Below are 16,057 nucleotides of genomic sequence, written 5' to 3' on the forward strand. Positions count from 1 at the left end.
TGGTTGACGTAATTAGGCTGACACACTATCACTTATCCTTGATAGTACCAGAAGTACTGGAACACCGTTCAAAAGGGCTGGAATGGTGTTCCGGAGTATTCTGGCATGACTGAAGCCTGCATAACAGTAATTATGAACAAGGAATCCAAGACATCAGCAGTGATGAACATTCATCCTTAATATGATGAACAGTATCAGCTCACATTTACAAATGTTGGTGGCTTCAACATTTACCTCAAAGATGTTTATACACAAGTAAATTTGTTTGCACTGGATTTTAACTTGCATTTGTGAACTCACCCTGTGGTAGGTTATAAAACTGTTACCAGGCTCCCAGTGCTCATTTACTGAAACTTAAGTGTCATGTTCATCTGGTGGTTCTCATAGCTTTCACTGCAGAGAATCACAGCAGAATTCTATTTTTAGTCAACAAAGAAGAAAAAGATACTGCAGCAAACACCTTTAATATGAATAAAAAATTCACAATGGAGGTACATTCTGGGGAATGTAAAAGGAATGATTACAATGGGAATTCTGACAGAATACAAAAATAAAGAAGGCTCTGCCAGACTATGAATCTAATGAGGAATGATGTAAATATGTTTGAATTACAGTTACATTACATTGTGTTAAGCACTGAAAACAAACTTTTAAGAAACATCAGCTGAAAGACACTTGAACATAGTACATAAATCATACCATCCACATAATTGTAAATAATAGTTCTTAATTACTTCATTTTACTTAACAGAACACAAAGCAATGGAATACATTCAAATGAGGACTTTGCCATATACTGAATTTAATATACCTATGATAAAATTAACATATAGTTACATTTAATAAAGGATTACACTACTGATGGAGAAATGAAACATACAAATATCAGCCACATTATCCTTGCTGTTGAAGTATGCTCCGTAGTTATTCATACTGGCCCTGTTTTTCTCTCAAATAAACTTATCAATCCATCAATGTTAACTGAAGTTTTAGCTTAGTCTAAAGTGTAGAAAGAAATATAGCATTTATACAGTGGCCCTTTCCCTTGTTAGGAACAGAGACAAATCACTATCTAGAAAGGGCTCTCTTGTGGATTATGTACACTGGTTGAAAGAAGTATCTTATGAAAAGGCACATACCTGTGATTTAAGGCTAGTATGGTATTTGTTTCATATATAAAGTAACATTTAAAAATGAAATTTGTATGGTAAGTGGTTGGCTTCACCCAGCTAACCACGTGGTGCAAATCTAAAATGTGTGCTTAGAAGCCTCAGACTGACAGTGATTCTTGCTTCTTTAGAGTTTTTGTTTTTTAAATATACAATGGACAAGTAAAGATCTACCTTTTAAAAAGGTATTTGCTGCAATTCCATGAGTCAATCAGCCATCTATTACAGCTGTTGCCTCTATGCAGGTGTACTGCATGAAGGCCTTATATTATTATTATTCTGCAAAATATTATTTTTATTCTCCTTTTAAAAACACAATTACATGAAAATGAATCATTAAAGATGTTTAATATATTCATATATAAAATATCAGATGTTGGTACAAATCATGTAAACCTCCCTTTGGAAATATTTTGACTAGCCACCACAATGACCAGAAACCACAAATGTCTCATCAGTGCAAATCTATATTAATTTTTTTTAAACTACAGAAATAGCCATCAACCGTCACATACAAAAGGAGTACTCAAAATCTGAAATGACAGAAATTATGCTTGGGTACCTTAAAGTCACCCATCCTCCCACTATATTCAATTATAGTATTACAAAAGGGAAAAAATTAAAGCTCTTTGTGCAAGAATCACTACAACAGTCCTTTTACCCCAACCCACTTAATTTTTTCAGATATACAGATTCTAGGTTAAACCCCTCTTTTCTGTTTGATTACTGTTCTTCAAGCCAGGATGGAGCATCTACTCCAGGAGTTTTCAATTTGATGTGGAACTGTTTAAGTGTCTGTTCAAGCTGCTTCTGATTCCCAGCGAAGTATGCTGCAATGGCATTGTGGAACAGAACAAGCTGATTGTGCAATACCTTAACCTGTGGACAAAGACAAAGAGGCACTTGATTGACACTTGAGGCTTTAGATATAACAGTAAATTTATTAGATGCACTAATTAAAAAAGTTCAGACCCTAAATTAACGGAGAAGAGTTATTCAATAGAGATTTAACATTTTATGTGAAAATCCAACTTTTTGTGATGCCATCTGAGTGTCATCGGGGTCTATTAATTCAAATAAGTCAGCTACCCACTTCAAGATTTTGCTTGTCACAATGGAAGCTACGGGAATGTAAGAGAATATTTGTTTTAGAGTGTTTACACTCTGCAACCATTTATTCTAAATGTCTGAATATGTTCCTGTATTTAGCTCTACTCTATTTTCCTGTAGAAAGCAGTGTATAGATATGCTTATAAGACTTTGTTAACATTATTAGCAAGAGGCCTACATTCTCTCCTGATAGGAGGCAAGTATATTTGTTGATGTCTGAAATACAATCTCATTTAGAAATTATAAATTCAACCCATACTGCAACACTTTTTGCAATAAATGATATGTATTCTCACTTGCCAACCCTTTTAAGCTTTATTAGTTCCTGACAGTCACCAATTTCTCTCAGAATAAATAGTGAAGAGATGGGTTTAGTGCTTGTGACAATGGGAGTACAACTTGCTGCAGCTAGGCCTAGCAAAAGGAAGATTCCTTGCACATTCTACCAATGCAACTAAATTCTGACATGCAAGAATCATGTTACTCTAGTTTGGGGCTCCTTTGAAAACAAAAATGGCAACAACATTGAACAGACTGCTGAGTCTGTGATACGCTGGGCATTAGGCACAGACCAAATTCAGCTTCACTTGTAATTTAATCAGCATTTGACTCCAAGGCTCTGGGGGTGAAAACAATTGCACAAAATCCCATTGCACGCCTGTTCTTCCTTTTTCCTGAGCTGACACGAAGGGGGAGATTTTCAAAGGTGCACACACAGCAGTTTGGCACTTAGCTGCCATGTGTGCCTTTGAAAGTCTCCCCCACAAAACTTACAACCCTTTCAGATTACATCTAACACCACCAGTGTATGGATATGGGTGTCTAACATAGCATGTAAACAGGTATATGCTCACAAAACATTTCTGGGGAATACAGTTACAGCCAAGCCTGACGGATCTGAGGTGTAGATGGGCCCCTAATTTGTCATATAGTGCAGTGAGCAGCCCTTTCTGAAATGGACACTGCTGGTCTCAGGTATTATCAAAAAGCATATATTTTAACTATATCTTCCCCTAATAAACGTTCACCCCACAATATACCCATTTTGTCCAGGATCTGGCATCTTGGGTCTGCTTTTGAAATACTAGGTCAGACATGACTAGTCACTGTGCCAGCAAGCAATCCACTACGCAGCATAATGATAATCAGACAAAAACTCCAAGCACTTGCATAGATAGGCTAACAATTAATTAAAGATGTAAAATCTGTGTACAATTTATAAATGCTGGTGAGCCAAATCTACTCGCCAGTGACATTTTCCCCCTCCGAGATAATGAACACAGCAATTCTTTTTTTTTTTTAAAGTGCCTGCCTTGTGTATGTGGCCTAGAGGAAACAAAAAGCCATTTTCTGATGTATTCTGCTTCATTGGAATCATAGGGTTTTTCCCGCCAGAGTGCTGTTAGGTCATCCAGTCCATCTCCCTGCCAATGCAGGACTGACTAAAGTAATATAGGGAACAATTTGTTTTAAAACTCACTTCACCTAAAAGTTTGTGCAAAAGAGCAGCGCAGTCCATGATTCAGAACAGTAACAGATGGTATATGTCTACACTACAGGCTTGCTGCATGTCCTAACATGTGTTTTAGCCCACACAGCCCACCATTCACACATAAAGCATATCTGTGTGTCTTAAGCATATGTTTAGGTGCACTACTGAACATGTGCTTGTGTGCTCGATTGGGTCATAGGGCAAAGGGAGCTTTACACTCCAGCATGAGTTTGAGCCTGCCCAGTGGGGATGCAGTTATGCATGTGAATGTAGTTAAAGCATATGCTGTGCTCATCTTTGAATAGTCTGCCAATGGAATCTAGTAATTCCCAGGACTTCTAAGAAGAGCTCTGCAAATCTGCAGATAGCCACGGACCATGTTTGCGGATCACAGATTGGATGTGGATACAAATTTTGTAACTGCGCAGGTTCCAGCCCTTCTCCCTACTAAACTTCTTACTAGCCTCCCCTGCACCACAAGCTACCTGCTGGTTTATATACAGCCAGTCAACATTTAAGCCTTCAATGCATATGGCCTGCTCCAATTTCAATACAGCTAAGCCCAGTTCAGCCAAACAAGATATGTTCATGGAGCTTGCTACTAGCTGACCACAGGAGCATGTGAGGTTTCTGGTTAACCTATGGTGGGAGGACTACAGGGGCAATGATTTTGGAAGAAACACCAGAAAAAATTAAAAGCTCTCCAAGAGTGGTGGGGATCCAATGGACTGCTGACCAGTGCAGCAAGCTCATTAAGCACTTTAAGTCTGTGTACAGAAAGGCAAAGGATGAGAATGACAAGTCCAGCACCCCCAGCCACCTGTCCCTACTATGACAACTTCAACTGAATATTCACAACTACCTCCAGTCCTGCTTGCCTGAGCAGGGATAGTATGCTTTGCAGGCCAGAGACAGAGGAGAGCCCAGCAGCAGAGTCACAGCAGCAGACTCTGATGCTGGAAGTAGCCCTGTATCAGGCCATGCAGAAGGATGGCTAGAGGACATCCTGGGGCCAATACTATTAAGATTTATTCAGGGACGGGCCCTTAGAGCAACTACGAGAGGAAGCAGCATCCGCAGCAGGACCCAGAACAAGAGCCTAGTAAGCAGCATCTGCCATCTTTATTATCCTGGAGACTGCAACGTAAGTGGGAAGGATTTCAGGCTATGACCAATACAACTGTTATGGAGAATATTACATGCAGGGGGTTGGATTTAGCATCTTTCAAGGGAAGAAGCTATGCCATTTCCCTGGCCTCCCTCACCTCCCATCCCCATGGGATCCAACATGGACTCCAAGTGAGGAAGAAAATTTAAGCAAGCAACTAGTATTCATTTTTACCTGTTATACAGTTGTTTGCTGAACCTATAATCCTGAATTTTTTCTAACACAAGTGCATATTTTGGCATAGTCTGCTCTCTGTCAGTGTCACAACAGTATGCTATTATAGACTACTGCAGACATTGCAGTAGTATCCAAGACTGTTTGAATTATAAATCCCAATGACTGTAGTTAGTGCAAAAGCACTTTGGGGATGGCAGTACCTGACCTCGTCTATCTGCAGTATGAAGTCTAGGTTGGAGACAGACGGTGTGGAGAATGGTCAGTTCCACTGCTAGCAGGCCTCCATATCCTAGTTGAACATCTTGTTAATGTTCACCCACATTTTTCCCTACTCCTCGTTAGTGATACGTGAAAAGTTTTCATGCATGGGAAACTCTAGACAGAAGATCAGAAGTCTGGGCAAGACAAACTTGTAAGAGCTGTGCCTCTAATCACTGATGTGCTGATCAGTCACCATATGCTTAAAAAATCCTCTTTTGCACAGATAGATGGAATTTCTCTATTGGCCTGGTAAGGTAATCTCCTTTTCTAACTCTAGGATCTCTAACAGATTGACATCGTCCAAGGCTTCCCCAGCCTGAAATTATGTTAAAACCTATACTGATAACATGCTTTGCATATTGTCCTTTACCAGATGCACCAACCACATATGGGGGATTTGTAGCTATGGCAGCAAGCATCAGGTGCTTCAACCGTGTCATGGCTGTGTACTTTGAGACACATTATTTTCTGAAGGACAAATTGCTGCCGAAATATCCACCACCATCTCACAGACCCTCTATCTAATCCTGCAACAACAGGGCAGTACAAGCAAGGGAAAATTACCACCAGTGCTTGGAGCCAGGGCTTAGCTCTGGTTGTAACCAGCAAAAGCAAGGAGCATGCAGAGCAGGAAGTGCCAGCAAGCCAAACACACTTCCACACAGGGGCTTGAGAACAACAGACCAGTTCTCCGACAATACACCATGAACTAGCCTGATAAGCAGCTCCAACTAGTGAGGCACTATGAATCTTGGGATACACCGTCCAGAAATCTAACACCAAACTCATGACAATGCACTGCCAACATGGATGCAGCCACACTGATTTGGGGAATGTGCAGCTCTGCAGTGTGGATGTTCAGCAGGCAGGCTAGGCAAGCACAGGTTCTCATGCATGGAGCCTGGATGTAGGCAGACTGCAGTGTAGACATGACCCAAGCATCAGGGAAAACAACCCAGAGGAGCCTGAGGTATTCAGCCTTCTTAGCTTTTATTGTCAATCGGCTCTTTGTTGAGTACGGGTATAGGGCGTAGGCTAACGAAGTTAAAGTCATGATTCGATTGCTTCTGTCACATACTGGAAGGTTTGAAGGTTGACAGATATGTTATAAAGCACTGTTTGGATGACAAGACAAACATGCATTTTTTAAATTTATACTGCTCAGCGAAATTTGCTGTTTCCTTCATTAAAAAAAGTCTGTCCCTTTTTTAGACAACACTAACTTGAAAAATCTGTATATTAAAAAAAAAAAAAAAAAGAATCTTAAGTATTACAGACCACCTGTCAATTTGAGGCTTTTATGGTCTTTTCTTAATTTTAAACTATTTTATCACATTTGGCTGTGTGAAAGACCAAACATCACAAGAGAAATAGATAAAAGGGAAACTGACAAAAGAGCTCTCCCTACAAGAGCCCAGGCCCTACTGTCTGATGCAAATATGGTCCATCAAGGACACGTCAGAAGCCTAAACAACACTGAGGCCTGGTCTACATAATGTAGCTTGCATGGGTTGACTTACTTATGTTGCTGTACTGCGGCATCTCCACTGCATTGTGTCGAAGGGAAATGCACTCCGGTCAACGCAGCCTTACTCCTTCTGGGAACTGGATTAATAGCATTGACTGGAGAGCACTTCTGGGATTGATTGAGCGGGTCTCCACAGCCCACTCAAATCGATCCCGCTGCATCGATCTGTGCAGCCCCATCAGTGTAGACATACTCTGAGAAACACGGGCCTCTCTCCTTACCCCCAGGGCTATCAAAAAAAGTAATAAGATAACAGCTAGTAACTGGAATTTTAGGTGCCTAGCACATTTTGGGACATGGTAGAAGTAATAAATATTTATTATCAATAATGATTTCAGAGAACAAAGCCCATCCCGCACAGCAACATATAATTGAACCAGTATTTTATTAGTTACATTGTGCAACAGGGTTATATAAATGCAATTTTAAAATATTTGAGATCTTTTTTTCAATCATTTGCTACATGATTCCAGACAAAATGCAACATAGGCAAAATGAAAATTTCATCATATTATGAGAGCTTGCTTTTAACTGACAGAAATGAAGAAATTCATGAACAACTGATTCTTTGTCCTTAAGCCTATTCCTTTTCTTATCAGCAGCTGAAGACACTTCTATGCAAAAGTATGAAGTGGGTGTGGGATCATAGGAATCTTGTACAGACCCACACCCCAACCTAGCATTTTAAAAGTATGCCAAAAGGAGAATTGCTTAGTGAAAGGCAGCACCAAATCTTATTTTGCAAGAGATTAGACAAACCAAAAGGGGCGAGGGTCCCAAATTGTCACTTCCAGTACCTTAGTTCTTCATCTCACTCCTCCATTAAACACTCTAATATGGCCTATTTCTTCCCAATCACCTTCTTCTGACTCCTGATTTTATTTTCTTCTTCCTTGTGTCACAATTCCCCCAACATCACTACTCAGTGATTTCAATGATGACCTACTTGCCTCCTTGTCTTAATCTCATTTGAGCTAAAATGCTGGATCAACTCTCCCACTCACTCGCTTGGTTTAGTCATCACTAAACACTGCTCCCTCTCCAACCTCTCCATCATTGGGATTCCTCTCAAACCATCATACAGTCTCCTTCAAAATTGTTCACCTACTTAGACTTGCTTGATATTGCCTGAGCTGAGTATTTGAGCTGGTTGGGTTTGTTTAAATTTAATGTTCTGTATCTAAATATCAAACCATGGTAATTTGTAAGGAGCCAACTGCAAACTGATTAGAAATATATAAAAAAAGACATCTGAGCTATAAATCCATTATTTCTACAACAGAGCTAAACTCAAGATGCCAGCCAAGTACTTTAATTAGTAAGTGGAAGATACAATCTCTCCCCATCTTTTCAAAAAGATCATGACATTTCAAAAATCATTCAACGGCACAAATCTGCACATTACCCTTGTTTAAAAAATAGGCAATCATGTTTATTGAACATAATATCTTTATAGGGTTCTACTACAGATTCTCTTTAAATTATGATGGTGTCAAATACATTCTATGAACTTACACCTGGATAAATCCAAAATAAGTGAAATCAGATTCAGGGCCCTACACTATTCTATTTTATTCCTAGTATGTTCTCTTGATTTTCCTGTCTACTGTATTGGAAATGCTTGATGCAAGTGAAAAAATGGCCACATCTACACAGTCTTAAAATGCACTTCTCATGTGATCAAAGAGAAGACAGAAAATGACATACTCCAATTAATAAGGGGCTTACCAAAGCATAATATAAAAATATCCCTGGAACTACTGGATGACAGTATATGGAGACTGTTCCATCAGCTGGGGAGTTGAAAGTCCTGCAGTTGTTCTGAAATCTAGTCTCCTATATGATATACTGAGCTAAAAACTGAAGCAATGGCATAGCAAAGATTCTCTTACAGCCATACTCTAGCACTTATTTTATATGTACTATACTTCACTCCCTCAAATACAGACTGAGTCATAATTTGACTAGCTGTAAGATCTGTTAGAGTGCTGGTGGCACCCAAATGTTTCTTTGGTAAGACAGGTTTAATGACGTGTCAGCTTTCGTAACTACAGTGAAAAAAACCTGTGTGTCTTTCGTTTTTAAGGTTATCATTTAATCAAAAGGAAACTGAATTAGAGTGCAGTAATCCCTCTGGATTTCAAGAACCATTTCTTCAAACTTTGTTCTTAAGGGCTAATGAATTTATTCTGTATAGAGTTCAAAGTAACATTTTAGCCTCAAGCTCTAGTCCAGTGAAATACTGAAAACATCACACTTTCCACTATCACATACAGAACAAGTACACTCATTGCAGCAGAATCTCCTTTGTTTTTCCTCATAAAATCCCATTAGCACGGACTGACATGAAAGGAGAGTAATGATTTAAAAAGGGTTCATAGGAAAAGTACCATTCCTTTATGGTGTATGATATATGAACCTCCCATTAAATACCAGGAAGCACAAGAAGAAAGAAGGGTCGTTACATAAAAATGAAGGAAACTAGGAATTATATACAGACAAAGGTACAGGCTGGAAAGATGGGTTCCTGTCACAGTAAGTAACCTTAATCCTGTTTTGGCTTCTTCTCAATGACCACCATATAGAGATGGTAGATTTAGAAAACAAAGACAATTTTAGGAGGCGGGCCTAAAGACATTTAAAAAGACACCTCATTAGGGCTGTTTTGATTGTGAAAGATGACCTTAGCGACCTCCATTTTAGAATGGTAACGATAGAAGTCCCACAGTAAATATTTTGAAGCTTCCAATGCTATGAAGTTGTGAAATACACAACAGTGCTAAGATTGCTAAGCACACAAGAGCAGTTTTTAAAAATCCCTTTTTAAATTGAAAAAGCCTTGAGCTAACCTCTCAAAGCTCAAGATAAATTGTAAAATCTGGCAATCTGTCTTGATTTATGTAGGAAATTGTTCATTTCCAGCCAAACCATTAATCCTTAAATTTATGTGCAAATTCTACTAGATTTGTTGAAAACATACAAAAATATTTTACTAGTTTTAAAAAACCCTATTAGCACACGTTTTAATACTCTACTTACCTCAATTAAGTTTAAAATACAGTGTCACTGTTTTAGTGTTTAAATATATATTTATGTATAAACATTTATTTTTATGGCAGCAGTACAGAACTCAGAAACTGTGTTCTGTACTATTAAGAAAAACCATACAATTCAAACTATCATAAGAACAAAATATCTACTGTGTAGAAAGCACGGGAGCTCAGAAATTCCGTTACTAGATTTTCTGTCAAAGGACATATTCCCTGTACAGAGGTGGCATTTAGTCAATGAAGGATTCTCCTACCCCTCGCCCCCCATCCCCAAACACTAATTCCTATCAAACCCACACAAGCACAGAAATGGTTTTGGTCTTTTTACTGCAAAATAGGATAGGGGCTTCCTTAAGAGATCTCAAGTCTCCTGGTCCCAGTGCAGTATTAACTACAAGGCATCACTAGGCAATTCTTTCCTTCCCTATTTCCAATCCAAAGGTGGTTTGCATGTAGGTGGTGTGTTTATGCAATTTGTATTTACACAAACATGAAATGTGCAATATGATAGGAATATAGAAAATGTAAAGTTGAAAGTAAAAATTTCAGCAAGTGCTAACTTCAGCTGTTTTTAAAGTCATACATCAATAGCTCCTTTACTAAAGTTAAATCATTTCAATGCCCCCCCCAAAAAAAGACAAAGAAAAAAGCCAAACGACATTAATTACATTAAACCCTTAATCACAAATGTAACAAGGAAAAGAAGGGAGCAATGAAAGAAAAAAACTAACTAACTATCTCAGTGCACCAATTTGCAGAAACAAACATTTATCTCCAGTTTCCAGATGAGCATACACTGAAAGTTCAGCTCTTATGAGACCAGTTTAGTATCTGCATTAGCGTTGGGATATGAAGTTCAGATTGCTTCAAGAACATAAATTATAGCATAGTTCTTTCATTTGCAAATAATGCATCAGACACTTTATGGGCCAGGTGCTCATCTGGTGTGAACAAGAAAAATTCAGATAATGCTGATTTTCAACAGCTGAAGATCTGGCCCATTAAGGGTTTGGTGTGCTGTTTATTTGCAGATAGCAATGCTCTACTAGATTTATGTTCTTGAAGGAATCTGAACCTCTGATTCTAAAGCTGATGCCAGTATGGTAAGCATTTTATTGCTCAGAAGAGCTGAATTTTCAGTGGATGCACAACTGAAAACCAGAGGGAAGTGGTATTTTTTGTAAATGTATGTGTTGAGACTTTTTCTCAGTTCCCCCCCAGTTTAGTATTCTCTACTATCTTTTCCCCTTGTGTTAAGGGCTTAATCTAATTTAAGCTTGGTCTACACTACAGTTAGTAAGATGCCTTACATCGACCTAACTCTGTAACTGTCTACACTACAACATTGCTCCCATTGATGTCGGTCCCTCACTACAGCAACATAAGAACTCCACCCTCCACGAGAGGCCCCAGCTGGGAGCCCCACACAGGGCTGACAGCTTGGACTGTCAGCTATCTGTACCCCACAATGCCCCACACAGTTTAAATCAGTGGAAGCGCTCCTGGTGAGGATGCACACCACTGACAGAGGGGGAGTAGTGTGGATATGAACCACTGCAGTAATTACTATAGTGGCTGTATGTCAACCTACTTTTGTAGTGTAGACAAGTTATATTGACTTCAGTGGATCTAAGCTGTTTTGCACCAGCTGAACATCTAGCCCAAAACACTTTCTCGTGAAAAGTCTGAGACCTGCAAGGGGGCTTTAGGATTTTTTGGTGTGTTTAAGAAAACAGCCTGGGCCAGAGTAACAGGTAATGTTACCAATGTCAAGGTTTTGCAATATGAGCTGGTGTGCTGCTGAAAATATTCATCCATTGTTAGAGATAAGCAAGATGATAAACTCTTATCTTAATATACCTCAGGTTGCTAACTCTCCCTTCCCTGTGGGCATTTGCAGTAGCTGCAGTCATAGGAAAGGACTCTAGCCATTCCAGGCACATATTAATATACCTCAGTTTAGATTTTAAACATTGTTCTATTTTTAGATCTAAGAGGAAGTAAGTTTGATAAAATGGATTTGTCCCATCTTCATTTTATCCTAGTCCTGACATTGTTATTAACTTCAAGCCCATGTACGCAGACAAGAGTAATGTCTGTTAGATATAGGTAGCAAGATGTTTGCATGAGAAGCCTTTATTTTTCTAGTTCACAGGAATGGGGGGGGGGGGGGGTTGGGTAGGGAATACCCATGACTCTTGCACATCCAGAGAAAGAGAGTGTGTGAGGGAAGAGGACAGGCAGGAAGGAAGGGAAGCAATCCTGTATAGAATCTATGAGAAAGGGAAACTGTTCCAAGAACCAGCCACTTGCCCAGATCAGGGGTCGAGGGATCCAGAACAGCTTTGCTCCTGGGTTAGAAGAAAGCATGTAGAACAATTGTTACAGTTCTTCAGTTTAATCCTCATCTAATATTGATTTCAAATCCTGGATTAAATACACACATTTTGGCTTCATAATTATTATTATTATTATTATTATTATTATTATTAAGAGAAAAATTAGTTTTGAAACAGTATCTTTACTGCCTTCCTCCCCACTCATTTTACACATTTAAACACTGTAATAATGCTCTGCATCTTGAGCCTACAATCTAATCATAGAGATCACAAGTAGTAAATCCATGTATTGACCACTATTATGTAGTGTGATAAAGTGCAGTAAAAATACTTTCATATATTCAAGTCATCTTTATTACGTGCTTTTTCCTCAGTAGTTTAGTGAGAGACGTGAGGTCCTGAACTCCATTAAGGTATCCTCCAATAGTACAATAAGAATCTAGAAACCATTCCAGTTTACTTCTCTTTCTTGCTTTACATTATGAAGTGGACTGTATTTTATGAAAATGTGCTGCTACATCAGATATATCAGATCTCCGGAGACGGAATCTAGCAGACAGCAACTCCACTCCACAGTAAGTTGTAACTTACCTTGTTTTCCTCCAAAAATTTCAATTTGATAGATACATCATTGCGCATTTTGTCATATTTCTCTTTATGTACTTGGAATAGCTGCTGTGACTGCTCAATCTTTGGCAGAGTGTTTGCATCACGGGGACCAAGATTAAGTTCTTCTAGATCTGTGCGATAGGCGTCATATTCAATCCTAGGAAAAAAAATTTAAATGAGCCACAAACATCTCAAAACTTGCACAAGAAACCCAGCAGATTAGAAAGAAAACTGGACCAAATACACATGTGGGTGTAATGCTCAGGAAAGTTAACAGAATGACAACCCTGGACAGAATTCTTTGTTTATCCATCAAAGCAAGTGTAAAGTAAGTCATCTGCACATTCCCTCATCATTACAACTCAACCACATTATGAGAGAATGTCTTCGCTGCACTTAACTCAGGTGATCAGCACCTGCATTTGTGCATGCAAGTTAGAACAGGTATGAGCAGTCGTAATGTAAAGCCACAACCCAGCATCCTCATTGGTACCACATTCATCTATGAGCATTGCTGGGGCTTCAGGGGTATATCCCATGGTTATTTGTACTGTAGTAAGTGGATAGGGCAGGAAACAGTGAGATGAGAAAAGCCAGATAAGTAGGGTGGGCATAAAGTTATGCAAGGCCTTTAAGGCAACAACAAAAAGTTTAAACTTGTTATTGCATAGAAACAAGAACCAAAGGATGGATTTCAAGAGGGAAGGATGATTTAGTCAGAATGGCTGGCAAGTAAAGTCATCTTAGTGGCTGTTCTTATGCATTTTGTATGGATTCGAGGGAATAATGTATGTTGAGGCCACTAGAGAGGAGATATACTCCTCTGATAGTACACCAACTGCAGAAGGCAGGCTGGAGGGGGGAAATCAGTAAAAGAAAATATTCAAACTTTTGAATGATACACAATCCTAAGTAGAGAGTTAGTGCATGTCTATACTACAGTCTCCGCAGCGATTGATGCAGCAGGAATGATTAAGTGGGTCATGTTGACCTGCTCAATCAATCCCAGATGGGGTCTCCGGTAGACGCTGATAATCGAACTCCCTGAAAGGAGTAAGGCTGTGTAGATGGGAGGGAGTCACCTGTCGATGCAACACTGTGAAGATGCCATGGTACATCAACATAAGTGAATTGATGGGAGATACGCAAGCTACATAACGTTATATAGTTTGCATATCTCCATTGACCACTGCCACCAGTGTAGACCAGGCCTCAGTGTCACTCCTCTTGTCTATCATATCATGCACAAGCGACTTGTCTATACTTTCAAGGCCCTTCATAATCTATTCCCTATCATCTCATTCAGTATTGAAAGGTCAGCCCCACCTCCCATCAGGCCATGATGTCAGTCTCCATTGCCCACTTGTTACATTTTCAAATAAGCATGTTTGTGCTTTCTCCCATCCTTCCCTCACACTTGGGAGAAGCTCCCCATAAATATCTGCAAAGCTATCCTCCTTCAAACTCTCTTCTACCATGAGGCCTACAAAAAAAACTTAACAGTTAGGCTGCTGATATGCAGAAACCACTGCCTATCATGCTCACTGTCATATTGTCATATTGTACTCCCCATCTCTGTCTGTATCCATCATTTGTCTCGTCCTATATTTAGATTGTAAGGTCCTTAGGGCAGGGACAGTCTTTTTGTTCTGTGTTTGTTCAGCACTTAGTACAATAGGGTCCTACTCCATGACAGGGGCTCTTAGGCTCTATAGTAAAAACAGACAATAAAAACAGAGGTCTTTAGAGAAATCTTTCTGGAGAGCTGTAATTCTTGCACCACTCTCCATGGTGAATGAGTAGCACTACTCAGTGGAGTTGTGAAAGAGTAGAGGGGGAGGCAGAGGAGAATATGGTAAAAGAACAGAAAGTCCAAGAGATGTAATAAAACCGAGCAGCAGAAATCATTCCTTCATCCTTGTCTATACATGAACACTTGCACCACTATAAGATCACTGATTTGTATCTCTTAACATGACTACCTGACTCTAATAAAAAAAATTGGTTACTAAAAATAAGATGACTATATAAACTCCTACAATTCAAGTTTTGCAATGGGAAGAGCTATTGATTGATATTAAGATTGACTGGAAAAAAATTACAAAACACATGGCAATTATTTTATTCTCCTGCTAAAAAGAACATTTGACATCTATAATTAAAGAAGTTCTCATACAAGTGGACTCAAAACTGTTTTCCAATATAAACGAATGCATTATTTGGGGCCTATTTCTGTTGCTATTGAAATCAATGGCAAAATTCTCATAGAAGCAAGATCAGGCTCCCAAGGAAGGCTAAACTCTAGTACAGTAATATTCAGACTGCAGCTTGCAAGCCACAATTGGCTCTTTAATGTGTCTTCTGCAGTTCTTTGCAGCACATATTAAAACACTGATTTAATTATTAAACAATCTAAGTTATTAAGCAATCAGGATGCTTTTATTATGTTATTAAGCAATTGTGGTTGATCAAATAATAATACTTGGTCAGTCATTTTGCTGTGAGAATTGTATCTATCCATCCATCTCGTAACGTTGATCACTAATTTGGCTCCTAAAACACTGAGGGCTGAGTATCATTGCTCTAGTATACGTGCACTAAGCACGTAACATTAATATAGTGATGTCAGTCTTCTTGTGAACTGCACTACATCAATCCCCTGCATGGAAACCATAAAAAAATAATTGGTGTAGTCTTTTAAAGTCATTTATTTATAATTCCATTCAAAGTAAACTGTTAATAGATTAAAGACAGGATACTGAATGGTTTAGGCATTCAGTCAAGGGTAAGGTGACCAGATGTCCTGATTTCATAGGGATTGTCCTGATATTTGGGGCTTTTTCTTATAGAGGTGCTATTACTCCTCACCCCTGGTCCTGATTTTTCACACTGATCACCCTAGCCAAGAGGTTAGAAACCTGTCGCCTCTAGATTGTCAGGTTGAGTCCAGCCCAATTCACATGAAATCTAAAGTTACTATCTGACATCTGTTTGATAGAGATCTTATATGAAATTAAGTTAGCTTGTACCTGCCACTATATTATTAACTAGGCACTGAATTACTGCTCTCAGTCCAATTCATAACAGCTGGGGCTTTATAGTATGGAAACCTATAATTTCAGCTGGCACCTAGTAAGCAGGCTCCAAAGATTCA

The 16,057-nt window shown here is 39.0% G+C and overlaps 1 protein-coding gene across 5 annotated transcripts in view; it reads right to left on the reverse strand.

The window, feature by feature from the left end:
- Nucleotides 1-445: 445 nt before the first annotated feature.
- ARFIP1 (ADP ribosylation factor interacting protein 1) overlaps nucleotides 446-16,057 on the reverse strand; it is an 80,951-nt gene continuing 65,339 nt past the window's right edge. For 4 of the 5 annotated variants that reach the window (XM_067551885.1, XM_067551886.1, XM_067551884.1 and 1 more), the window contains 2 exons: nucleotides 12,886-13,060; nucleotides 446-2,048 (listed from right to left, as the gene is read on the reverse strand). In XM_067551885.1, the coding sequence (XP_067407986.1) occupies nucleotides 1,893-2,048; nucleotides 12,886-13,060 (331 nt within the window). In that variant the 3' untranslated portion in view covers nucleotides 446-1,892. Of the gene's footprint in view, nucleotides 2,049-12,176; nucleotides 12,307-12,885; nucleotides 13,061-16,057 lie in introns of those variants that run through there. The other variant, XM_067551887.1, reaches the window with a different exon arrangement.

This window comes from Emydura macquarii, unplaced genomic scaffold (assembly GCF_026122565.2).
Source record: "Emydura macquarii macquarii isolate MOO-44397 ecotype Brisbane River unplaced genomic scaffold, CSIRO-AGI_Emac_v2 contig_1363, whole genome shotgun sequence".
NCBI classification, from domain to species: Eukaryota; Metazoa; Chordata; order Testudines; family Chelidae; genus Emydura; species Emydura macquarii.